At 53.0% G+C, this 27,195-nt stretch overlaps 1 protein-coding gene across 1 annotated transcript; it reads right to left on the bottom strand.

Moving 5' to 3' along the window:
• Positions 1-2,657: 2,657 nt before the first annotated feature.
• On the bottom strand, positions 2,658-25,563 carry NR5A1 (nuclear receptor subfamily 5 group A member 1). The gene is made up of 6 exons (XM_007956389.2): positions 25,462-25,563; positions 25,169-25,310; positions 22,818-23,443; positions 16,237-16,356; positions 14,118-14,265; positions 2,658-2,905 (listed from the first exon to the last, which is right to left on the bottom strand). Exons 1-6 carry the CDS (start codon positions 25,561-25,563, stop codon positions 2,658-2,660), a joined length of 1,386 nt encoding a protein of 461 aa, XP_007954580.1.
• Between the last annotated feature and the right edge of the window lie 1,632 nt (positions 25,564-27,195).

Raw genomic sequence — 27,195 nt, 5'->3', positions numbered from 1 at the left:
CCCCACACACACACTTTACTCTTCAGCCAAAAGAACCGCTTTTTGGTCCCCACATACTGCAGGCTGGACACTCCTCCATCCCTTTGCTCACACTGTTCCCTCAGCCTGGAATGCCCTCAATTCTTGTCTAGCTGGTGAGCTCCTGATGATCCTTCAGAATCCAGTTTGGACAATACCTCTGCTATGAAGCCTTCCTGTTCCCCTCAAAGCCCACCACCACTGCAGAGCCAATCACATCCTCATGTGGCTGAGTTACATGATGTATTGCACAGGATTTTGATATGACGAAGACGGTCTCCCCCACAAGGCTAGTCATTCCCAGGGATGTCAGGAGGGAGAGGAGGTACGCCTTTTTCTTTGCATAAAAGCCACTACTGAGACACTTTTTTCTGATTTGCAGAGAGGTACCTATGGACAGGAGTGGCCCTGAAGGTGAGCTAGTTAATGTGGGCAGGCAGGTTGGGATGATAAGGGTTTGCACGATGGCCCTTCTCAGCTGTGGGACTTTGGACAGGCCATTTCACCTCTGATCTCGAGCGAAAAAGCTCCTTCACGCTCACAGTTGTGCTTACTGCTGCCACCTTGTGGTGGGAGAGGTAGCCGTGGCGGCAAGGGAATCTGTGAGAACGATGTAGTAGGCCGGGTTGTAGAGAGAGGTGTGAGGAGTGAGTGGGTGGCCACTGAATGGACAGAGAGGAGGAAAGGGCCAGTGCTCTGGAGTCAGGTGGACTCCTATTTGAATCTGCTCTCCCAAAGCACATGCTGAGTGACCCTTGGTTAGTATCTTCCCATCCTAGATTCTTACTCCTACCACAAGGCAATTGTAGGGACAGTAAGCAGAAGGGTGGTGCACAGTAGATAGATGCTCAATAAATGACTGTTGTCTTCGACCGAAGATGGGCACTTCAACTGTCATGGGTGGAACTAAGGCTGAGGTCCTGGAAGGCCAAAGCATCCTGCAGATCTCCAGGGTGTGGTAGGGGGCCCAGGATGAGGTAAGGTCTAAGCCCACTCCCCACCCCTGCTATCAGCAGCTAGTTTTCCCTCACTCTGGACTCCACAACACATCCTGTCCCCCCCAGATTTTGAACCAAAGGTATCTGAGTATCACTTCCATCCCAGCTGGCACACTACCCCACCCTAGACCACCCCATACCCACCCAAGAGGTTCTGCTTTGGCCCCAGAAGGTAAACAGGCAAAAATAGCTGGAAACTAATTGCAAAATTTATTCCAGGGCTGCAGGAACTGAGGAGATTCTTAAGGGCACTTTTCGTTTCAGGACTATGGGTCTCCGGCCTTGACAGAGGGGGGCAGGGGTGGGGAGTGAGAGAGGGCACTAGAAGGCAGAAGTCAGGGATGCCCAGTCTCCCCAGCTGGGCAGGCTCAGCCCAAGCTGCACTGGAGACAGGAAGCAGGACAGACAGTGGATGCCTGGTCTGCAAGCTGAGGCCTCTCCCTAGTGCTCTCAGAGCCTAGGGCAGGAGCCAGCAGCTGAGGGTAGGGTCAAGGATTTGCAGCAAGGGGCCCAATGGCACAGGGGCCAGTGAGGGGCTCATCAGCATTGTCCCTGATCTAGAGACACCCACACCCTCCCCAAGTTTGCCCACATTCCCACCTCAGAGATTCTGAGCCCCCCCACCACAGGACATCCTGCTTGCTGGTCACTTAGTGGGAGAAGTAGCAAGTAACGACTCTCTGGGCTGGGGTGGGGCCTCAGAAATCATAACCCAGCACCACTCACGGGGTACTCAGTATGAGGGTGTCTGAGGTGAAACTATAGGTTATACTTGGTGCTAATCCCCACATTCCAGCCTCAGTCCTCAAATCTGTCTCCTGCCCTGCACCACGCACACCCTTTCAAGGAGTGTCTAAGAGATTTAAAAAACAAAACAAAGCAAAGAACTTCTTGACTACAGACTTGCAGGTAAACACCAGCCTGGACTGGCCAGCTGGGGGTGGGGCTAGGATATTGATTGCGCCTAACTTCTCTGGTAAGAGAAGGATAGAAAGATTGATTGTACCAAAATTATTTTCAGATGATGTGTCAAAGATCCCCACCTACAGAAGTCAGATGGGGTGAAAGGATTAGGAAGAGTTTGGTTTTTTTGTTTTTTCCCTAACCAGTCTCCCAACAGCCCCTGGCCAATTTAGCAAACTCAGTTGTCTCTAGTTTACAAAACAGAGAGTTTCCCTCCTGGTCTCTGTAAAGGGGTTCTGGAGACCCTCTCTGCTCCCCCAGCTGATGCCCAATCAACCTCTTGCTGCTTGCCTTTGCTTCTAGGAGAGGGGGAAGGGATGACCTCTGACCCAAGGGACACAGGCCCACTAGAGAATCCCAAACCTCCTCTCTGGACCTCCAGTCTCCAGGACAGACAGCTGGGCACAGAGGGATGGAGGGAGTGGTTAGCAGCTGCCTCCTTGGGGTGCTCTGAGTGGTAGGCAAGTGCCAGTGGGGCTAATGAGGGGGCTCCCCCACCTCAGGTAGCCCTGCCCATCCTCACCCACCTTCCCAAACACACAGCTTCAGAGAGCTCAGGGGCAGGGATTTACAGAGTGGGGCTCCTGGATTGGCACAACAAATAAACCAACTGGGAGGGCCAAAGGGGTGGCCGTGGCCCCTCCCCTGGCCCCAGTCCCTGCCCCACCTGGCCCAGGCTCAAGTCTGCTTGGCTTGGAGCATCTCAATGAGCAGATTGTTGCGGGGCATCTCATTGCCCAGGTGCTTGTGGTACAGGTATTCCTTGGCCTGCATGCTTAGTGCCCGCACCTCCACCAGGCACAGCAGCAGCTGCTGGAACTTGTCCCCACAGTGCGGGTAGTGGCACAGGGTGTAATCAAGCAGGGCAGCATTAGCCTTCTCCTGAGCATCCTTCACCAGGCTGTGGTTATTCAGGAACTTCACATCTGCAAAAGGAGGAGCTCTGTCACCATCCTGTCACCATCATCATCAAGGCCGGGCCCACACTGTCACTGGCATCACCAACATGCCCATGGTCATCAAAGACATGGGCACTACTGCCATCAACAATGCAACCACAATTTCCCTATCACCACCATATTTATCACCATTGTCATCACCGTAGTTGATAGACATTCCCACATTGTCAGTCACCAACACTGACATCTCTGTGCTTTCTACAAATATGACCACAACAACCAAACCACAGTTATCCCTGTCCCCATCATTATTGTTACTGATGTCATCACAATGATCATCATGACCACCAATCAACAACATGATCACCAACCCTACTGGGTGTATCTTTCCCTGGACATGTTATTTAACCTCTCAATTTCTGAATTTGTAAAATGGGATGACAATAGTGGCTACTACACAAGATTGTCATGATTTAGGGAGTTGATACATAGCAAATGGTTAGAAGAACAGTGTCTGGTACACAATGAGGTGCAAAGTGTTATTACCACACTTGCTTTCACCATGATCAACACCACTGCTGCCATAACCAACACCATCCCCACAATCATGGTTAAAACTATCCTGTTATCATCCCTGTGGTCATCAGCCTCACCAATCTGCCACAGTCATTACAATCACTCCTATCAGTACCATCCCCAGCAGGAACACATCATCATCACCATCAGCCTCATCACTACCATGACCACAGTGGTACAGAGTGGAAGAATCCACTTCATGCCTGTAAGGCATGTGGACTGGTGGCCCCATTTAGAAAGGAACAGGTACTCCTTTGATCTACCTTATGACCAGTGAAGAGGCTCCATATCAATAAAGTGAAGAGACAATCTATGGAATGAGAAAAACTATTTGGGAACTATAAATCTAATAAGGGCTTAGTATCTACAACTCAACAACCAACAGCCCAATCAAAATATGGGCAAAAATAGAATCTGCAAAACACCACTTAACATGGATGAACTTGGAGAACATTATGTTGAGTCAATCACAGAAGGACAAATATTGTATTAGTCCACTATTGTGAAAAGTCAAGGGAAGGTTTACATATGGAAGGAAACGTCTTTGTTGGTTACCAGGGGTGGGAGTGGAGGGGAGGGAACACTGCTAGACAGGTGGAGATAAGTATTGATTTGGGTGAAGGGAAGGGCAATGCACCAAATGTGAGTGATCAACAGAGTGGTACTGAGGAAGAGGAAGACGTAGAGAGGTACATGGGAAATAGAACAAAGATGACCCCTTTTGCGCATACAGTACTGTCCTGTCAGTGATGGCAAACATCGGTCTACAGGTGGATAGATGGGTGGACAGGCTGAACGATCAGGTATGTCTAGGCAGGCAGGAGTGTGCCTGTGACCATGTATAGGGTTGGAAGACAATGTTTCTACAAGTGTATTTGTACATTCTGTAAGAATCTCAGGTATATAATAGAGCTGAAAAGGGACAAGGTTCTGGTTACTTCTTGGCCACAGCCAGCTACCTGGAGGGAGTGAGTAGTTGGACCTGTGGGCTCGGGACCATGGTCCCAGGGGACATCAAGTTCAATTGGCATAACATACTACACAAAAACATTGTTCCACATCCTACTTTGGCGAGTAGCAACTGGGATCTTAAAAGCTTGCAAGTGGCCATCTAGATGCAACGATGGGTCTCTCCTTGTCCAGAGTAAAGAAGAATGAAGAAAACCAAAGACGCATGGAAACAATTAGTCCAACGGACTGGTAGACCATGAGATCCTCAACCTATATGACCATGAGACCAGAAGAATTAGATGGTACCTGGCTACAACTGTTAACCCCTCAGAGGGAGATCTGTGTAGGAGATCCTGGATAGAGTGGGAGAACAATGTGGAGCAAAACTCAAAATTATTAAAAAAAAAAAAAAAAAAAAGACCAGGCTTGCTAGTATAATAGAAACCCCTGAGTCTATGGCCCCTAGCTGCCCTTCAGGTCTGAACTGAACTCACTCCTGTGATTTCCAGCCAAATAAAAGACTGGCATATGGGCTGAACATTTGCATCAGGTAGACACACTCCTTGGAGAGATCGATTATGGGAGAACAGAAGGGCTGAGATGGCTGCAGGGGGTGGGAGTGCATGGGAGGGAAGGACACAGGGAAGAGGCAACTATGGAGATGAAATGGGGAAGAGAGTTGTTACATTGTGGGAAACTGCAGTCAATGTCATGCAGTCAATGTGTATGAGCTGCTGTATGGAAAATGAAATTGTTCTGTAAGCTTTCACCCAAATCACAATAAAAAAAATTAAAAATATATATGGACAAAAGACTTAAATAGATATTTCACACACAAAAAAAGATACACAGTCAATAAGCGCATGAAAAGATGTTCAATGTCATTAGTCATTAGGGAAATGCATATCAAAACACAACAAGTACCACTTTACCCCCACTAGGATGGCTATTAACAGAAAAAAATGGAAATTACAAGTATTGGTGAGGATGTAAAGGAATTGGGACTCTCTTCACTTGTTGCTGGTATTGTAAAAGGGTATAGCCACTGTGGAAAACAGTTTGGTAATTCCTCAAAAAGTTAAACAGAATCATCAAATGATCAAGAAATTCTACTCTTTGTTGTAAACTCAAAGGACTTGAAAGTAAGTAGGGAATCAAAAAGATACTTGTACACCAATGTTCAGCACTATTTACAGTAGTCATAAGGTAGACAAAACCCAAATGTCCGTCAACAGATGAATGGATAAACACAATGTGGTACATATATACAAAGGAATATTATTCAGCCATGGAGAGAGATGAAGTTCTAATATATGCTACAACATGGAGGAATCAGATGAAGTTCTAATACATGCTACAACTTGGAGGCATCTTGAAAACATTATGCTGAGTGAAACAAGTCAATCCCAAAACCAATACCCATTGTTGTCAAGCCAATTCTAACTCATAACAACCCTAAAGGATAGAGTAGAACTGCCTCATAAGGTATCCAAGGCTGTAAATCTTTACGGAAACACACTGCTACATCTTTCTCCCACAGAGCACCATCACTGATGGGTCTGAATTGCCAACCTTTTGGTTAGCAGCTGAGTCCTTTACCACTGTGCCACCAGAGTCCTCAATCAGACACTAAAGGACAAATATTGTATGATTCCACCTATATATCTATAATAGGCAAAGGCTCAGAGACCAAAGTTTATTGATGGGGCAAGTGGGAAGGGGGAATGGGGAACTACTGTTTAAGGGGTACTGAGTGTGTGTTAAGGGTGATAAAAAAATTTGAAAATGGATGATGGTGGTGGTTGCACCACATGATGAATGTAATTGATGTCACTGGATTGTACACTAAAAAATGGTTGCAATAGCATATATGTTGTTTTATATATATATAAATGTTATATATATATATATAACAATAATTTAAAAAGAGAGAGCATCATCCCAAGCAAAAAAAAAAAGTGGTTGTAGTACCCAAGGAAATTTTCCCGTGGGGCCATGGGAGGATATGGGCGGTGAGGTTCACTACAGCGATATTTATGGTGGTGGGGAAGTGGCCTGGATGGCATGTGGGAGCTGTACCCCAGGGTGTCCTGTGCTGTAGACAGAAGAAACTGAGTAGATATGACACAGAGCAAACAGAAAAAAAAGCACGGAGAGGAAAAATGAATGGAAAACAATTTAAAGACACAAAATGAGATCTCTAAGGCAAAGCATTTATATACATTTAAAATACTCGTACACAGACCATACACTTTATGTAAGAACAGAGACAAGCAAGCAGATCTGCATTACACATGAAGGAATAGTTGCTTATGAGAGGGAGGCACGTAGGGATTGGCTCTGTGTGCACCAATGAGCATTTGTGCCATGAATGGAGGCATATGACTAATTCATACCCTGCACCCGACACCCAATGAAGGCACAGTAAATTAATCTCTTGAGTGAGATAGCCCCGGGTTCAAATCCCAGCTCCACTATTTAGGAGCAGTGGCGCTATGGATGAGTGCCTGCCCTGCCCTGGTTTGCAAGTCTGTGCTTGTCATAAAAAGGGTAGTATCCACCTTTGCCGGAAGGGGTGGGAATGGGGGAGAGCTTGGACGACAGGGGCCTGCATGTGCCTGGCACCTAAGGATGCCCAGGGAGAGTCAGTTTCTTGTCAGTCAGCTCCTGGGCAGCATGTCCAGCTGGTGCTCTGCCCGGGGCTCAGGGTCAGCAGGAGTTGAACAACACAATTGGTTCCTAACCCCCAAATCCTGGCCCAGACTTGCCTGGGATGTGGCCATCAGTGGCTCAGAAAATTGTTGTCCATTTGTATCTCTTCCACCCCCATCACCTTCAGCCCTGCTGCTGTGGGGGAGTCCAGAGCCCAGCATGTGCAGCCCTCAGCCCCTCTAATCTCTCTTAACACCCACTGCGCCAGGAGGGCTCGATGCTCCTGGCAACCCTGATCCCCAGCCGCCCCCAGCACGCCTGCCGAGGCCTGTGTTATCCAAAGTTGGATTTAGGGAAACCGGAGCTGGGCCCAGGGCTTATGGCAGGGTTCAGCTGAAGCCTCCACCCCTCTACCCTCAGCCCCTTTATTCTCCCTTCAGTAAGCAAACCAGGGTCATTTCTTCCTCATTCCCCCAGGATTGCCATTAGCTCATGAGGGACCAGTGTGCCAATTAGAGAGAAGTTTCCCTTGTCCACAGACACACAACTTGGCAAGTGACATGCAGACTGGATTTTAACCCCCACTCATCCCCTGCCTAGGTGCCCTTGTGCAGTGAACAACCTGCCCAACAGTATGCAACAGCCCTGGCCTATTCCAGACACACTCAAAGGTCATGGGAAGTCCTCCCACCTCCTGGCCCTATCCCTATCCTAACATCTTTCCATCCCCATCCTGTCCAATCTACCACCCTATTATTTGTCTTCACCTTCTCTGGGACTGGGCAATTCTCCGAATGTTTGCAGTATGAGACTAGGGACCCAGAGAGGAGTAGGGACCAGCTCAAGGCCACACAGCAGTACAGGGCTCAGACGAAACAGCTGGGAGTGGGGGTAGGGAGGGCAGGCTGGGGTGCTGGAGAAGGACCAGGGGTGGGCAGGGCCTGGGGAGGACCAGGGCCTTGGCTTTACCAGGATTTACTGTCCTCCGCAGCACAGAGCCAGGGACAACAGGGCAGGGAGGGAGCTACAAGGGAGTAGGTTTAGGACAAAGACAGCTTTCAGGGATGGGCCCCCTTCCTAGCAGCTCTATGGATCTTTCAGCTCCTAGCAAGCTAGAGACCCCCAGTGCTCCCATGAGGTGGGCTATGGGACTGGGATAGGAGGACACAGAGACTGACTGAGCTCCAGCGACCACAGTACAGACTGTGGACCCAATTTCCTGGCCACAGCCAGGCACCTTATACCCAGGTCAGTGAATCCCATAGACATCCTAAGAGGCAGGGAAGGGAATGCCACATGACAGGTGTATGTGGCGGGAGACAAGGCTCAGAGAGTCAGGGTGGTACCTGGACACACACTGATGCCAGGGCCTAGATTCAAACCCAGGTCTCGATGATGCCAAAACCCAAGCCTCATCTGTGGGCAAACAAGGTGGCCCCTGCCAGGGCATCTGGATGGAGCTTGAACGCTGGTTCTCGGGCAACCGAACACGGTAACTTCATGTGCCTTCCAATTTAGGGGTCTCTTCTAAGCATCCCCCCTCAGGATCCTAGGTTTCCCCAGAGAAGCTCCTCTGGACTCCAGACTCAGACGCCCCCTCTCTTGAGACCCTGGACAATTCAGATCCTTTCTCTGAGCCTCCATTGCCCCATCTAAAGCGACTGCTATGAGGATTCTATGGAATAATGGATGTGCAGAGCCATCATCCTCTAGAACACCATCCCCTCTCCTGTAGACTTGGGAGCTGGGAATGGGGGGAGGCAAACCAACCTGGAGGACACCCCCCCCTTAGTGTGTCAGCCATTCACATCCCAGCTCCACCAGCAGCTGGGCGACCTTGTACAAGCTACCTCCCCTTTCAGCCTCAGTTTTTGGTCATCTGTAAAATGGGGACAAATGAATTACCTCACAGAGAGGCCAAGAACTGGAGACAATCTGTGTGTCTGTCCCCCCCACCCCCCCACCCCACCCCCGCACACACAGTCTGGGCCCTAAGCCTCAGGTTGGAGATAGGTATGAAGGATGAAGACAAGCCTGCATCCCCCAACCTGCTCAGCTCCCAGTAATCCTATAGGTGGGAGGGGGCTGGGAGATGGCACACACATACCCACCCCTTCTATCCCCCTATCCTCAACACCCCCCATCCCTACCCCCACCTCAGAGCACAGCCTGCTAGCTCTGTGGAGCCCAGGCCCCCAGGTTCTCAGAAAAGCCCCCTTTTCACGGTTTAATTGAATATTTGAATAATCCTTTCATTCCAGCAAGACATAAAGAATGTTGTCCCAATAGCGGTGACTCAGGCAGGCGCCCCCGCGCACAATGGCCCCTGGAGTGGGCTGCTATTCAGGCCGCCTTTTGTTGGCGCAGAGCAGTGGGTAAATTGCAAACGCTTAAGGGAATGCTGCTGCCGATGCCTCAATGGAAATCAGGAAATCGAATGTTAGGTCAATCCATTAAGCTTCGATTAAGTCCTCGGCAGAACAATGCCAGCCGGGCCCATCTTCATAAACACCGTGATTGCCAGGAGAGAGGCACTAATTTTAATTAAACCTCCTTACCTGCCTCTGCGCCCGCCCTGAGACGGCTATTTAGACACCAAATGGCACCCTTATGCGGAGGCAGGCGAGAAGGAGGCGTTGAGTGAGCTGGGGGTGGCGGGGTAGGGTGGGATGGGTGGGGTGGGTGGGGTGGGAGGACATTCATCCCACGAGGCCAGGCCGCCCAGCCCAGGGAGGTGCTGCCCAAGTGTGCCGCCTAGCACGCCAGCTGGAAGTCTACAGGCAAGTGCCAGCCTCTCTCCGGCCAGGTTTTCACTGAGGCCCCAACTCATCCCAGCCCCAAGTCTAGCCTCCTGCAAGGCTCCAGGCTGCCCACCTGCCGTCCTCTTCCCAAGCTGCAGTCAGAGGCACCACGCTAAAATGCAAATCTGATCATGTTACTCCCTCCTTAAAATCCTTCCCCAAGAAGGTTCAAGGGCCAGGCAGTGGGTTACACCCAGTTAAAGACAACTTGCCATTTAATGCTATGTAAATTTGCCTTCTTACTTGCTCTTTCATATTATGTAAATATGCCCTCACTTTGAAATGACAGAACCAACCCCTACTTGCAACAAATTCTTCATTACAATCACTTCACTCGCTGCAAGCGCAACTTTTAAATCATTGAGAAAGCTTCAAGCTTTCTCTTGCACTAACGTAAGGCTAAATAAGAGCAGTATGTTTCAACTTACCTACAAATTCAACTTAAAGACACACCTGGGAACAGATCTTGTTGATAATCACAGGACTACCTGGCTCTGTACAGGTCAGCCCTCTGCCCACCCCTCCAACACTTCCCCAACCCCTACCAAAAAAAAAAAAAAAAACCCCACCACCACCCAAACTCACTATCATGGAGTCAATTCCAACTCATAGCAGCCCCTCCTTGGGTTTCCAAGGCAGTATCTCTATGGAAGTAGATTGCCCAGTCTTCCTTCTGCCAGCCTTCTGGTTAGTAGTCAAATGCCTTAGGCACTACGCCACCAGAACCCCTGCCCAACCCCTACAGCCAAACAGAACTTTCAGGATTCCCCCTCCCTTCAATGTGGATTGCCCTTATTGCTGTTTGCCTTGTTTCACCCAAAAAACTCCTATTCATACTCCAAGGCTCAGCCCAGAGGCCCCTCCTCCAGGAAGCCTGCCCTGATATCCCAGGTGGTGTTGATTTCTCCTCTCTGGCCCAACTCTGACCACAAGGGACTACTTAGGCTCCTCTCCTAACCTGGAACCTACCTGCCGAAGCATCTATGGCCCACCTGGCTTTCTCTTCTCTGCTCTCCCATGAGCTAAGCAGATCCAGGTCCTGTGATTGCCAGGAAAGGGGCAAGCTCTTTCTCCCCTGATAACGCCAACTCACAAGAGTTTTGGGCCTGCTGGGCTGAGGGTTTCCCCGTCCACTTCAGAAAGACCCAGGTCCCTGCCCCAAAGATAAGGCACCATGCAAACACATGGCCTGTGTGAGGATGGCAAGTGCTCTGAGCCAGGGCATCATGGAAGTACACAGCACTGTGAGACTAAAGACTGTGACCGGTTAGTTCATTCATTTCACTCATTAACATGTTTATTAGCTTCATAATGACGATTATGATAAAGCAATACTGATGCACACTTACGAGGGGCCAGGCCACGTGCTGAGCGGTTTTGGTAATTCTCTTATTAAATCCTCATAGGAACCCCATGAGGCAAGAACTAGTATGATGGCCATTTTGCAGATGACCGCTCAGAGAGGAGAAGGACTTGCTCAGGTGCATACAGCCAGAGAACCCAGATATAGAAGCCGGGCTGTCCGTCCCAAGGTCCTAACCACTGCTCCACACTGCTGTGCACACACGCACACATGCATGCATACACACGTGCACACTCTCACTCCTCCATCCCGCCCTCCAGCCCATTCCAGCCAGGCACTGTGACCATTCTCTGGTCTCACAGCCTCAGCTGCCTCATCTAGAAAACAGGATAAAGGCTAATGCCTCAGCGTGAAGGAGAGGTGGCATGGCAACCTACCTAGACCCATGAGAAGAAGTAGGCTTAACTTTGCTGTCTTCCTTCTACCCCATGGAAGGCAGAGTCCTGGATTCATCACTGGACAGAGGACAAAGCTGTGCTGAGCCTGACAGGCCTGAGCACCTGGGCCTTGGTGGGACGAGAGACTGGGGCTGCAGGGTGTGTTTCGAAGGTCTCTGTGATCTGGGAAGCCAAGACATTGCCCCTGCTCTGCAGGGGGCGCCCAAGGATAGCTTGAGCCATGGCCAAGTAGACTGGTGGCTGGAGGCACCCTCCAGCTGACCCTTCACAGGACCCTCAGTTAGTCAAGAACTATCATCCCACAAACCACCCAAGACTCCCACAGATCCCACTCCACTGTTTTCGGTGTTTTGTGCCCCCAAGCACTGCCTACCCTTACAAATCTCTCACATCCCCAAATCTTCCCAGGCACTCTCCAGCCACACGCAAACTCTTCACACAACGCAACACATAAAAAACCACAAGCGTGTAAATTCAGGTCCGTATTCTGCACATGGGAGCTCTGGTAGCATAGTGGCTAAGACACTTGCCTGCTAACCAGACGGCTGGCAGTTCAAACCCACCAGCCACTCCTCGGAAGGAAGGTTGGGCAATCCTACTTCCGTAGTGATACTGCCTCGAAAACCCAAGGAGGGGTCGCTATGAGTCAGGGCTGACTCGACAGCACATAACAACAACAACAACAAGTCTGCACATGCAAGCAAACACAGATGTGCAGAAACAAAGACAGACAGACACAGCAATACACATTCAGGAAACTCCTGGAATCTCCACACCCCCGACCACTACGACCCCCAACCACACAGATCAGTGCCTCTGTTTCCTGAGCCTGGCTACTCTGAAAGACAAAGTTGGAAGGCAAGTACCACCTAGAGACAGAGGTAGGATGGGGTTTCTCCCAACTGAAGGCAGCCTGGCCTGGGCTCCAGAGGTTCCTATGAGGGCTTCAGGCAGCAGCAACTAACTGGCTGCCCAAGATCCCCACTACCCCACCTACCTGTGGCTGTCTCCTACCAACACCCACAGAGCAGCTGGTGTCCAGAAAGGGGTCCTAAGACAGCCTTTCCGAAAAGCCTTCAGGACTTTCTGCCAGAGTCAGGAGACCCTGCCCACTTCACCCAGTCACTTGGCCTTGGCAGATAGCCCCAGCCTCACCTGAACACCGGGCCTTCCACCATCAACACTTCATTGATCATTCTCCCTCCCAGCTCCCTTCTTCCTTCCCACCTCTCCAGCTCCTCCCACTCCTCTCACTCTCAGGCAGGCGCATCCTTACTAGCCTATGGCTATGATGCCATCTACCACAAAGCTGGCATCTCAGTCCTGCCTCCTTCTCAGATGTAAGGCATTCAGGCCCTTCTGTTCCAATCTTCCATCCCATCTGCACCTCTGCTAAAACGTATAACCACCCAGCAAACTCCTGCTCATATTCAAGACCCTACTCAGATATTCCTCTTCCCGGAAGCCTTGCAGGCTGAGCCCTTGATCTCCATTCACACTCCTCCAGCCAAGCCCATCCCTCTGCCCAAGCCCTCCCTGACTGCACAGGGCTGGAAGTGTCTTCTGGGAATAAGAAATACCCCTATGTCCATAGCATCACTGGACAGAGAGTGGGCATTGGAGATGGCCTACTGGGTGAAGAAGGACAGAATGGGGCTGGTTGGAAAGGAGGCCAGAGGGGGCATGGAGACAGGCTGTGCTGAGATCAGGAAAGCACTGGGAGGGAGACGCCAGCTACTTAGGGACTGTGGGGAGCTGGTGGGCTGGGCTTGCCCTCTGCCCTTTCCCCACTTAGCATTATTACCATCTTCCAGGCTACATATTCTACTAATCATTGGTTTCACTAATTATTTACGTATTTTACTAACCATATTAATGCTTTTTGTCTCTCTCCCCATGAGAACATCAGCTCCAGGAGAGCAAGCATCTTTGCTTCTTTTCTGTTCACTGCTGTATGCCCATGCCTTGCATAGTGCAGATGCTTGAGAAAGGTTTATAGGAGGATAGATGGATGGATGGACGGATGGATGGGAGGGAAAGAGGTTTGAGTCTCAAAGAGCTGAGAGCCAGAATGCGAGCCCCCTCTTAGAGCAGAGAAATAGGAGCAACTGGGGTCCTTGGTGAAAGTGGGGAATAGAAACTACTGAAATTGCACATTTTCTGGAATGGCATGGACACTTCCCTGGGGCTTTCAGTCAGGAATTTATCAGATTCTCAGATGGGGTCCTCATCCATAAAGGGCAAGTCCATTACCTCACCTGGCTCTCTGAACTTCCAAACAGAGAAACTGAGGCCCACAGGGGAAGCAAGCCCTATTTTAAGAGCCAGGTCCCCTCCCAGCCTTATTCGCTGAGTAGAGGTCCTTGGAGCACGTCCCCATCTCGGCCACTCCAGCCACACCCTGGATGAAGTCCAGTCCCAGCTGCCTTTCAGTGCCCTGCCCCGCCTCCACCCTCTCATCCAGTTCCCAGTCTGAGGCTTCACTTCACTTCACTCACCGAGGCTGAAGAGGATGAGGAACTTGAGGCAGACAAACTCCTGGCGGTCCAGCTGCAGCGCGTGCAGCTGCAGTACCAGCTCCTGTGCCCGCAAGACCAGGCTGTGCAGAAGGGAGCCTGCCTGGGCAGCCACCGTAGTCAGCTCCACCTGGGCGTGTCACAGGGCAGGGCACGGGTCAGGAGGCAGTGGGTGGGGGCTCGAGTCAGAGTATGGGGCAGGAGGTTCTGATAGGGACGCAGGTGAATGGACAAGGGTCAGAGGTCACCAGTCAGAGGGCGTGGGTCAGATGAGCTGGGGTCAGGGAGCATGTGCCCAGCCCCAGTGTTCACAGCATCACAGGGCAGCATCTCCTGAGGGCCCACGCACCCTCCCGGACCTAATAATATTAAGGGCCCATGCTTAGCTCTCCTCAGACTGCCTGGCTGGGGGCTGCAGCCTCCAGGGGCCCTGCAGAGGCCATCCGTGGTCTGCCTACATCTGCCCCTCCTCACGGTAGTGGAGCAGACACCAGGCAGGTGGGTGGCAGGAGGAGAACTGAAGGTCCTTTATGCACAAAGAACTGCCGCTGGGCCCAGTGGTACAAATGGCTTTTGTGTGACTGCGTTGTGCTGGGTGTGTATGGGGGGGGGCAAGTATATGTGTTGAGGGGTAGAGGCAGGGAAGGCAGGGGAAGGGAAGGTTAGCCTGGATACACTCAGACCTGTCCACATGACCACCCAGGGCCCCACATGCTTACACGTGGACCCTCAGAGAAGAGAGTGTGTTCATACCTCGGCTCACATTCACACGCATGTGCGGACACACAAACATGCACGAACACATTTACAGGGTAGTGTACTCACTCCACAAGGTGAACACAGATACACACATCTTATGTGGTCACCTTCACAGATTAACAGACAGACACACCCATGTGGAACAGTCACAAGGGGACAGACACATAGAGTCACCCCAACGAAAGACAATCACAAGGTGACAGACAGATATTATGTAAATGTTCACATTTACATGGTGACAGGCAGATGCAGACACTCACCCAAGTGCATGGACATATTTGCACAATAAAACACAGGCAAACATACACACTGGACATTGCCATGGCCACAGAGACTTCAACCCGCATGTCGACACAGCCCCACACAAATAACATGCACCCCACACACTCCCTTCATTTGCACTCATATGTGACCCCCAAAGTCACATCTTGGCACCAGCATTCCCCATTCCCCACCCCGATGACCCGAGCCTCTGAGGGTGAGAACCGAGGATGAGGACTAGGACAGAGAGAATGGGATGAGCTAGAAGGTGGGAACCAGAATCTAAGTCTCACCTTCACCCCAACTACCTATCAAGCCCACTCTCCTTATGTGCCCCCACCCAGAAGTAAGACTCCCCCCACCAGCTGGACCCTGGGTTCCAACCTCCGTCTTCCTTCTCTCTCCCTTTCTTTCCTCCACACCTCCCCTACCCTGTTGGAGGAATGTGCCTTGAATGTGTCCCCTATACTCCCAGCACTCTGATTGTTGTGTGACTGCCCTCACTTTTTCCCTGCTTCCCATCTTGCCCCTCAACATGCTTACTCCAGTACAACATGGCCACATTCCACCCCACTCAAACCTTCCTGTCCAGGATGTAGGGTCTTTGAGGTCTTGCTCTACCCAGGCTTTACCAACCCCTCTCACCTCAACCCACCCATGCAGTGCTCAGCTCTCCAACTCATGTACCAACCATCCCTGGTGGCCCAGTTTCCGCTCTGAGCTTTTACTCATGCTGTCCCTCCTGCCTGTGGTGGAGGTGGAGACTGAGCCTACACCAACTTTCACTACCTGACCAACCCTGGTTTATTTTTTCAAGATCACCTCCTCCAAGAGCCTCCCCTGACTCTCCCCTACAGCTTGGATCCTCCAAGGCCAGGGCCACAGCTGGCTCTTCCAGAGTCCCCAGTGTCCAGCACAAGGTTGGTCACAAGGAAATCAGGCCAGTGGGTGTCCTGAAGCTTGGGGAAGGGGCTGATGATCAGGGTGCCCAGAGCCAGGCCTGGACAAGCCCAGAGACCTCTTCTAGGCCCAGAATTGTGGAAGTGCACATGGGGGACAGGGCAGGGCACAGCAGGGTCACCTCCTGCCCGGTGACCAGCAGGATGCTGCCCTCTTTGCCATGTTGGATCTGGCGGTAGATGTGGTCGAACACCAGCAGCTCACTCCAGCAGTTCTGCAGTAGTGTCATCTGGTCAGCCACCTAGAAGGAAGAGGCATGCAAGGGTCCCACTGGGGACTTACCCCCACTTCTCCTTCCCCCACTCTCAGTTAAGAGGCCCAACCAACTGGCTATGTGTCCCTGGGGAGGCTACCTAATATCTCTGTCCCCAGTTTTCTCATCTGCCAACTTTATGAAGGGGTGGCAGGGGTTGAGCAAAATATTAAGAGACAGCCCAATAGAGGGGCTCCAAACTGAAATGGGCCTCGCTTCAGGCCCCAGCTCCGCCTCTTTCAAGTTGAATGAACTTAAGCAAGTTCTGTAACCTTTCTGTACCTCAGCTTTCTCATCTGTAAAGTGGGTAGGATACTTAGATGATGGTCTTGCACAGACTAAGCACTCAATAAATGTTAACAAATCCTGTCCAGGAAATTGGTTTTGTGAAGATCTCCTTCAGATTTGAGGGAAGAGCATCATTCATATTCACAGTGTACTCATTTAGTCAGTGGTCCTCCCCTCTGGCAGCCTCAACCATTCAAAACTCAGCTGTAAAGCAGCAGCAGAGTGCTTCCAATGGGAAGAATGGAGGGCCTGCCTGAGGTCAGACCCAGGGAGTGAACAGGTGGACAGCGATGGTGCGATGTTAGAGTAGAAACAGAACAAGGACAACAATGACAATGACTCCATTAGCCGCAGCTGGAGGCACTTGGGATGTGGCAGGGCAGAGACTGCCTTGTGCAGTGTCCTTCAACTGGGGGATCGCTCAGCATGGGAAGGGTGGACATTTGAGACAATGACAAGCAGGACCCAGAACTTCGGAACATTAGAACCAGAGAGCCCTCAGGGATCCCCTGGCCCACACCCTTATTTTACAGATGAAGAATCTGCCACTTAAAGAGGGTGAGAGACCCTTAGGATCACACAGAGACAGTGCCCAGCCTAGGCCATGGCTGGTACTTCCAGTCCATGACTCTCCATAGAAACAATACTGAAGCTCTGAGTGTTCAGGACCACACTGGGTGCTGCAGGTGATCCAAGGAAAACAATACAGACTCCAGTCCCACTCAATATAGACACTTCCTAAGCATTTTCTTGGCCCATGCCCTGTGGTGAAGGCAAGCCATGATAGCTAATAGGCGTTGCTCTACAACCCTGAGAAGCTGATACAGTTGTTAGCTCCATTCCAAAGAGATAGGAAACTCCTTGCCATCCAGGAGTTTATAGTCTCTTACAATCTTACCACCTCCTTCATGAAGCCCTCCCTGATCCCTCCTCCTTCCTCTGTACCCTTATCACCTTCTGAACATGGAATTCACAACACGTGATAACACCAAGTCATGCCTCTCAATGCCTGTGGCATCTGGGAAGACAGGAACTATGTACCGTTCATCTCAGGAGCAACCAAGGAACAGATCTGTGATCACCATGCTGTGTAGGGACCACACAGAGGAGCCACCCACAACCTGGAGGCCCATGGAGTCCAGGCAGCCCCTGGCTTAAGGGGAACAGGCCCAGGTCTAAAGAAGGGCTATCTCTGCTGGAGAACAGAAGCCCCTTCCTCCTCTCTGTCCAGCCCCTCCGAGGGGACTCCCTGGGCCTGTTCTCAGGCAGACAGAGGGACAGAGAAGGGCAAGTGGACCAAGAGAGAGCAGACTGATATGTGGACAGGCTTTCCCTAGCCTTGCCTGCCCACTCTTGCCCCAGCTCACGTGGTGGGAGAATAAGAGGGAGAGTCTGTCTCCGTTCCTCACTGAGTCACCAGCCTCCATCCTTTCCTCACCTCATTTCTGTGTCATGAGCCCACATTTCTCCCTTTCTTTTTCTCTCTCAGAGTAAAATTCTTCTTAGAGCCCTATTACTATCAGAGCAGAGAACCAAGGTACAGGAGCCTCCAGACTTAGCCACAGCTATCCCTGGGTGGGAAGGGGCAGGAGGGAGTAAGAAACAGGGAGAGGTGGATCACAAAGACATCTCTCTTTGGGAAGCGGACACTGAGTGGTCAGTCCTAGTCCCCAGAGAGCCACTGGCAAGAACTTCCCCACCAGATTTCCCAAGGAGGGAGCCAACGTCCATGAGCACCCACTACCAGGCACAGCTGACAGGACTCTCAGGGACTACTCACCCCTCCCCTACAAGGCAACAGAGTTCTACCCAAACTATAGATAAGGAAACTGAGGCTGATCTAAGGTAACATAAAGGGAACTGGGCTCTGTCCAGATGACCCCTACTGGGCCTATCCCCTGGGGGGTCCTAGGAACTTCCTGAAACTCAAGTAGGAGGTGCCTGCCCATGGTGTCACATTGGATGGCAACTACTCAGACTTATCTCAACTGACCCAGGTGTACCCTGGCGGTGGGCTCTAACCCTCCCCACCCACTGTGGGCCCTTGGAAGCAAGCACCCTTGGGCCCAGATGGAAGGAACAAGAGGGTGAGGAGGTGGAAGTGCAAGAGATAAGTGGGGAGAATTAGGAGATAAGCAGCCTGAGCTCCAGGCAGAAAGCAGAAGGGGTCACAGTGACCCGGCTGGCCAAGCCCTGGGAGCAGTCTCTGCAACCAGACCTCAGACTCTGGGAGTGGGGCAGCCCTGCTCAGTGGGCCTGCTAGGGGGACCAGTGGTACAGAGCTGCAATATGGTGGCAAAACCTTTGGCATCCAACAGTGTGTTTGATTCCCAACTTAGCCATGCATCCTCCTCTGCGACAGTTTCCTGTTCTGAGAAACGGGAAAAATAATTCCTCCTTTTTGGTTCGAGCAAACTTAGGGACACAAGTTGTCAGACACAGAAAGTTCTGTGGACCAATCTGGCTCTCTGCGGACGTGGCCTCAGCCCTGGCTCTCATTTACCCATTGGTCAAGCAATCTTTTCTGCCAGACTTTGCCCTTGCTTCTGTGTCTAGATAGACAGATGGACACATAAAGACACCAAACTCCAAAACAGCCCCCTCACAGATGAGCACACATGCATACACACACACTTCTCTTTTTATTTAATAGAAAACCAGAGGACTCCAGTCACCAGCCCTTCTCTGGGAGAAAGCAGGTGGCTAAGAGGCTCACTTAACCAAAGAATCCAGGTTCCCACCTCAGAAGGTTACTCCTGAAGCTAAAGGTTGCTCCTCCACCCTCAGGCCTCCCTGCCACCCTGGGAACAAGGATGTTGGCAGTCCCAGCTAGGGGGTGTCTGGCTGGCCTTTTCTGTCTGCCTGGCCTCTCAGCTGCCCATCCCTCTTGCTGGCCTGCCACAAATCTTCCTGGATCCTTGACACTTTGCAGCCTGCCTAGGGGATGTGGTATTTATGGGTGCCGAGCTGACCTCACTCCCGGCAGGCCCCCTCCGGAGCCCCCTGGGGTCTGATCCATCTCGCAGCCGAAGGCCAGTGGGCTCTGTAATTCTCCTGTGGCTGACATGCCATGAGCTGCCTGTGGCGCTCGCCCGGCCGAGTGGTCAGCGGGTCATCGTTTGTCAGTCCAGGACTGACAGAGTTACTGCCGATTAAATGAAACCATATATCTGGGCAGTTAAATCTGTTGCCAGTCAGGGCCTCGGAGCTGGGCATCGAGGATGTAGTGATGTCAAGATGGGTCATTAGGCACTCTTGGCCCTCCCCTCCCCCTCCCTGATTCTGATCTTCCATCTGCCTGGCTTGTCCTTCATGGTAACTGTCTAGGGACGCTTACTGCCTGGGCTCTGGGCACTGCCCCCACTGAACAGCAGATAGAGGTAGGTTTCTGCTACCTTGGAGGTAAGAAATTGCTTTATAAGCCCAGGGCAAGGCGAGTTCCCAACTTCTGCCAAAACTATAATGTACTCAGAGGAGCATAGATAACCACACACAAAAAAAACACCATTGCCATTGTGCTGCTTCTGACTCATGCTGACCCTATGTGTTACGGAATAGAACTGCTCCATAGGGCTTTCTTAGAGGTAATCTTTCAGGCAGCAGGTTGCCAGATCTTTCTTCCATGGCACCACTACGGGTGTATTTGGGCCAGCAACCTTTGTAGTCAAGTGGAAACAACTTGTGCCACCCAGGGGCCCTGCCACCTGCAAGTATAGATTAAATTGTGCAGCAGCAGAGAAGAACATCAAGGAAGGAGCTACTGCTACCATTTATTGAACACTTATTTTGTACCCCATCACCCACTGCCCAACAATCCACTCCTGGTCCAAGCTCTGCCTTCTGACCCACATTACCTCTCCAGTCCTGCCTCGCAGGAACATGGGATGCACACACGATGCCTTTTCACCCTCCTGGGCCTTAGCTTCCACTGTTCCCACTACCCAGAATGTCTGTGAAAGGCACAGATCAAAGAAACTTTCTCTGACTTCCTCAGATGCGGCCATTTGCTCTCTCCTTTCCATCACTCTCAGAGACCCGGCCACCTTGCATTGCCATTATCTATGCACACGTCTGCCTCCTTTCTAGCCTGGCAGCTTCCTGGGATGAATTCATTTCAAGGTTCCCAGTGCCCAGCCCAAGGCCTGCCCTATTTTCAGAGTCCTCATCTGTCTGCAAAGATGTGTCCTGGCTGGAGGTGGGGGGATGAATAATCAGTGAAAACGGACCACAGAATCGTTCAGCACTCTTTCCACTTTGCTGCCTCCCCACCTCTGGCTTTGTGAATAAACACTAGCCTGGAGCCCATTGGACAAGTGGAAGAGAGCTTCCATTTGGCCCAGTCCTTCTAAGGCCTGGGCTGGACTGGGCTGGTATCTATCTGCAAGGTTCCTTTACAGAAGGTGGTGACCATGGTTCATTCCTAGGCTCAATTCAGAGACTCTGGGAAGGGGAAGCAGGAAGGTTTGAACCACAGAGAATCCAGAAGCAGGAAAAAACACTCAGCAAAGCTGGGACAAAAGCCCTTCCCATCCTGCGTGAAAAACCCCAGGAGACAAGGAAGGCGGCCAGAGGAAGTGCCCTGCCCGTGGATCCAGGGTTCTGGAAGTCCGGGAATGCTTCACTCCTCATTCCCTCTGTACAAGATCTCATGGAAAGTCTGGAGGGGAAGCCAGTGACCCACCCAAGGGTCCTGGGTTCCTCACCTTCCCCACCCCTAAGGCCTCCAGTCATGAGTGGAAGACAGATGGGAATGTTCAAGACCCTCATCCATGAGGTCTGCCTGGATGGGGAGCAGTGGTGTGACGGAGAAGCCCCACCCCATGACAGATACATGGCACAAACCCAGGCCTCAGCCATGACAGACTCCCCATAGTAGAAGCAAGAACCATTGTCACCAGTTCTTGACTCCCAGAGTAACCAGGCCTCCAGCCCCATGATGCTCACAGGGCTCACAGTGCCCAAGTCCCACCTCATCCCACCCCTCTGCTCAGCCCGGGCAGGCAGTGCCCCCAGCCCATCCGGCCACAAGCCCTGGAGGAAGCCCAAACCCAGTGGCGTCAGCACTGACAATGCTGCTCAAGGCTGCAGTGGCCCCAGCAGAGAGGGCAACAGGTCCTGCTGTTTATAAGCAGCTCAGAAACAGCCTGGGGCACTGACCCAGGAAGGGCAAACACCGATAGGCCTAGGCCAAAGAGTGCCTGTACCCAGGCTAGGGAGAAATGGGCCTTGGCTGGGGTTGGGGGCCTTCGGGGCTGGCAGAATGCTCTGATCATAGAAAGCCAGAGCACTAGAGGGACAGACTGCTTCTAAGCAGAATGACTGGAAAGTTCTTCCCTAAGTTGGGCCTCAGTTTCTCCCGTTACTTTCTTGCTTCCGTTAGCCTCAGGTACTTAGCCCCAGGGGAGGAAAGGCTCTGTAGTAGGAACAGGCTGCTTCATCCAGAAGATCAGTAGGTGGCAGGTCATACAACCTCCCATCTCCCCACTCACCTAGCTCTTCTATACTCACAACACACAACACACACACACTTATACATGGACCCAACCACCACGCACTGGAGTTGCAAGGGAAGTAAGCTCTAGCACCTCAGCTGGGAAGGAGAAGGGGCCACAGGCATCCTAGATCTGAGACATTAAGACCCACATCTACATTTGAGGCTCATGGAACCTGATGGCCTCTTTGAGTGGGAGGACAGGATGAGCTTGACCCCCTTTCTGAGATGGGGCTTGAGCAGCCAGAGACAGTCTCCCAAAGACTCAGCTAGTTCTTTGGAGGAGCCCAGGGTCTTAGAGGAAGAAAGATAAATGCCTACAGAGATGGAGGCTGGAGAAGTAACAGAGACAGAAGGGGCTGGAAAAACACAGAGAAGCAAAGAGAGAACAGAGAGATGGACGCAAGGGAAAAAGCAGAGGTAGCTATGAGAGAGAGAGAGTCTCAAGAAAGAGAGGAGAAGGAGGGAGGGGTCAGTGAGGAGCAAGGAGGGAGGCAGTGAGGGGTGGGGGAAATGGACTAGAAAAGTCCCCCAGTGCCCTCAGTGTGGCCTCTCTGTCCCGAACCCAATTGGGTAAGACGGTCCTATCCCAAAGGATGGCCAAGGCTGAGACTCAGGCAGCCAAGGGGACTTCTCAGATCCACTGGCCAGGCTGGAGGAGGGGACTCACCTCCAGCTCCTTGAAGACCATGCACCTGCGTGCCCAGTCCACGATGGAGATGAAGGTCTGGTCAGCCATCCTACAGAGGAGGCCGAAGGGCGCCGGCTGGTCAGGGCGGCCTTTGGCGGGCTCCTGCAGGCAGCCCACGATGCGCGCCCGCACCTGATCCTCATCCGGCTCCAGCTGCAGCAGCTGCAGGATGAGCTCAGGCACGCCAGGCCCTCCGGAGAAGGGCTCTGGGTAGCCATAGGGTGGCCCAGGCTGCGGGGGGCTGGTGTAGGGCTCCGGGTACTCAGATTTGATGGTGCGGCCAGGGAAGGCAGGGTAGAGGTAGCCAGCCAGAGGCCCATGGTTGCTAGGCACAGCCATGGGCAAGGCCGGGGCTCCAAAGTCGCCCAGTGGCCCAGCAGGTGGGCCAGGGGGCAGGCCCTTGGGTTCAGGCACGTGCAAGCCAGGGGGGAGCGTATAGTCCGGTGGGGGAGGGGGTGGGGGTGGGACCTCCATCGGGGTGCCTGTCTCCAGCTTGAAGCCATTAGCACGGATCTGTGCCTTCTTCTGCTGCTTCAGAGCCCGGTCCCGCTTGTACATGGGCCCGAACTTGTTCCGGCCTCCCCGCATGCGGTCAGCACGCACAGCTGTGGGTAGGGGCAGAGGGTCAGGCTCAACCCCTCCAAGCAGCCCTCCACACTGCCCTACTCCCCTGCTCAATATTCTTACATGGTGTTCTTGCCCCCAAATGAAAGCAATCTCAGCTTGGCATTCAAGGCCCTGCCCACCTCTCCAGGTTATCCCTCATTCATAGCTGCTATGTCTGGCTGCTTGTTGACTGATGGCCTTCTCTTGAAACCCTGGTGCAAAATGACTTAGGCTTTCCTCACTGACTTTGAGTTTGAGGCTGAGGTTAGGGCTGGCTAAGGCTTTATGCTCAGGGAGGAGGGGACCTCCCTTGCAGACCAGATGTTCCTCCTCCCAGCCAAGAATGTGTCACCAGCTGCACTCAACAGGTGTGTCTCTGCAGCTGTATCAAGGCCCCAGGCCCTGCTCAGACAGGACTCCACCCTGGGCTCCAGGAAAAGGGAGAAAGCAGGAGGGAAAGGGCAGGCACTCAGCAAGAGATGGTGGCCTAGGGGCTAGCGTAGTCAATCTTCCTGCCACCAGGGTAAGCAGCCCTGCTCTGTCCTTTCTGGTTGCTCTAGGAGTTTCCACTGCCCACACCAACCAGCTCTCCTGGCCCTACCAGACCTGGAGTTGGGGACATGTTCTCTGGGCATAAGGATAGGATATCCCCCTCACATCCAGGAGTCCCTCATATAGGTGCCAGGACATGTGGTCTGCAGCACTCAGAGCCACTTGGGTCCATCTAAGTTGTTCAGAAACTTTGACTAACAGCTGCCTGCTTGGCGCAGAGCCTGGCTGGGGCCAACAGGGTGGAATGTTACAACTGTCCACCCTCAAAGAGCTCAAGTGTTTCCTGCTGACATCTTTCCTCCTCTCTGCACTGGGAGATGGGGCCTAGGAGTGGAGAGGCAAGAATGGACCTGGGTCTTCTGGGCACAATTGTTCCCCACTCTCCCAGGGCTTGGCTAAGAATAGGGTGGGAAGATATCACATCTGCTCAGGGAAGAAATGAATTAAGTGAAGGCTTTGGTTGGCTGGACCAATGGGTGGGCTAGATGAGTGAGGTCTGGACAATGATGGTGAACAGGAAATAGTATAAAGACTGGTCACAATAATAGCTAATGTGTTGAGCATTCACTAAGGACTTTTCATACATTCTCTCAACCCTCGCACTAAATGAACGAGGAAGGCACTACTGTTAAGTCCCTTTTTCAGATGGGGAATCTGCAGCTCAGAGAGGTTAAGGACCTTGTCCATAATACCCCACCTGTAAGTGGCAGCACTGGGATTTGATCCCTAGTAGAGATGCTGAAAACTTTGGTTCTGGCTGGTGCTGAGAGTGGGCGTGATGATGGTGGCGTTTGTGTGTGTGGGGACGAGGGCAGCAGAGTCCTGGCAGGAAGAGGGCAGGCCTGGGGCTAAGTTCCCACGACCTGTGATGGGGTCCCTTTTAGGGACTGAAGACAGGGTCATCTCCCGGGATTCACTTCTGGATACTTCTCAACCCAGGCTGGTCCTAGATGTATCTATCCCCTTTCCCGTCCCGACTCCCATAGAGCACCAGCACCCACTGCAGGAAAGGGACCAAGAAATCAGGTGAAGGGCCAACGACCGGCCCGGCCTTAGAAGCTTCCAGAAGGCCGGTGGTGCTCCTCCTGTGTCGCCTCCCCTACTCAATTGTCCACGCATCCCCCCCACCCCAGAACCAGAGGTCGGGGTTCGTCAGCCCGCTGCGCGCGCACCTTCCAGGCGCATTCCCACCGTCAGGCACTTCTGGAAGCGGCAGAAGGGACAGCGCTTGCGCTGCGTCTTGTCGATCTTGCAGCTCTGGCTCTCGGTGCACGTGTAGTGCTTGTTGTTCTGCACCGTGCGTTTGAAGAAGCCCTAGGGGCGAGGGGCGTCAGCGCGCGAGGGGGCAGATCCTGCCTCTTCCCCTGCCCGCGCCCCGACTTTCCTCTCCGCACCCCACCCCGCGTTCCGCCCTCCTGCCGGCTTCCACGCCGCACCGCGGCCGGCCGCCTGCTCCCCGGCTCACCTTGCAACTCTCGCACGTGAGCAGTCCGTAGTGGTATCCCGACACCTTGTCCCCACACACGGGACACAGCTCGTCCAGGTCCTCGTCGTACGAATAGTCCATGCCCGCGGCGTCGGCCTGCGGCGGGGAGAAAAGGGTCACCGCGACCGGACGGCGCCCGGCAGCGCGGGCGACCTGGGTCCCGCGGCGTCCGGAAGCACCGCAGCCGCGCGCCCCCGCAGCGCCCTCCTCTCGGGCCGGTTTAGTTACCCCAGGACAGCGCCCCAGTCAAGGCCGCCCGTTGCAGGCCTCCCCTTAGTTTGTGCCACCTATGAAGCTGTGCCCTGGGCAGCCCCCATTCCTGGCCTTTACAGACCGGGTCCCCGTGCTCCGCTCCACGCGCTCCCCGCCCCGACCCAGGCCCGGCGCTGCTCCCGTTGCATCCGATCCAGAACCCTCAGATTCGATGAGCTTTGATCCGGATTCGTTTGTCTGAGAACAAAACCCCGATTCTAAGAAAACGAGATGGGCTCGGCCGCAGGGGATACGCCAATGAGCCTAGGCCTGGGCGGAGAGGGGCTTAGGGCTGGAGTGTTCTGGAGGCCCGACAGAGACGACGGAGACAAAGCCGGGGAGAGACAGAGAAACGAACAGAAACAGAGCGAGAGACACCGGCCCACGCGGGTCCACGGAGAGAGAAACCCAAAGAGGCAGAGACAACGAGAAGCCAGGGACAGAGACACACTGACGCAGTCAGAGACCCTGGGAGACAGAGAGAAAACCTGGAGGGGATGGGGGAGCAGGGGAGAGAGACAGCGCTCCAGAGAAAGAGAAAGAGACAGACAGGATTAGAGACACCGAGAGACAGAGGAAACCTGGGGAGAGAGACGCAGAGAGAGAGAGAGGGGAAAAAATGAGACAGAAACTGGTGGGGTCAGTGACACCGAGAGACAGAGACAGTCTCTCTGGGGAGAGAGACGCAGAGAGAGCGAGAGAGAGGAAAACGACAAGGGACGAGCAGGATCAGAGACACCGAGAGACGGGGAAGAGCTGGGAGAGGGACGCAGAGAGAGAGAAAACGAAAAAGGGGAAAGGCGGGATGGGAGACATGGAGACAGAGGCCCAAATTCTGAGAGAGACAGGCGCTGAGACAGAGACACTGTAACAGACAAGAGACAGACGGAGACATAGAGACACCGAGAGATGGGGAGAACCTGGGCGCGACAGAGAAGAGAGAGAGACAGAGACACTGCGAGAAAACCTGCAGAGACGGAGGCGCCCAGCAAGAGGGTTCAGGGACAGGGAGACGCACGAAAACGAGCCGGACCCGGGGAGCCCGAGCTTCGAGGCGGGGCCTTGCAGAGTCAGGCCCTGAGAGGGCCCAAGGCGAGAGAGGCGGGAAAAGACGGCTCCCGGGATGGACAGCCCGAGAGCGCTGCCTCCGGGCCCCCTGGGCCGGGACAGACAAAGCCCGCGGCAACGATGGCCAAGGGAGACGCAGCCCGCGCCCCCGAAGCGGAGACGTCGGGCTGAGAGACGGTGAGGAGGGTGCAGTGGAGACCGCGGGCGCAGGGCGGGGAGCCGCGGAGACCTCGGGCGGAGAGCATGCGGGCTCCGGAAGGCCGAGGCAGAGCAGCGACCTCGGGCGGAGAGTCCAAGTCCCGAGGAGGGACGCGCGCAGAACCGCGGCCGGGACGGGAGATGGGGCGCGACAACGGCCGCGGCCCGCCCAGCGCCCACCTGGCGGCTCCTGCG

The sequence above is a fragment of the Orycteropus afer genome, unplaced genomic scaffold (genome assembly GCF_000298275.1).
Source record: "Orycteropus afer afer isolate SDZICR_OR568_19922 unplaced genomic scaffold, OryAfe1.0 scaffold00611, whole genome shotgun sequence".
Classification (NCBI taxonomy): domain Eukaryota; kingdom Metazoa; phylum Chordata; class Mammalia; order Tubulidentata; family Orycteropodidae; genus Orycteropus; species Orycteropus afer.
This window is presented reverse-complemented; position numbering and strand designations above follow the sequence as displayed.

What these genes read in the sequence shown, in the direction of transcription:
- NR5A1 (XM_007956389.2), bottom strand. Translation starts at nt 25,563, where the DNA reads ATGGACTATTCGTACGACGAGGACCTGGACGAGCTGTGTCCCGTGTGT. An exon ending in GGTGGGAATGCGCCTGGAAG is followed by an intron (nt 23,444 to 25,168) that starts GTGCGCGCGCAG and finishes CCCTACCCACAG; the next exon opens with CTGTGCGTGCTGACCGCATG. An exon ending in CCTCATCCTCTTCAGCCTCG is followed by an intron (nt 2,906 to 14,117) that starts GTGAGTGAAGTG and finishes CTCCTTTTGCAG; the next exon opens with ATGTGAAGTTCCTGAATAAC.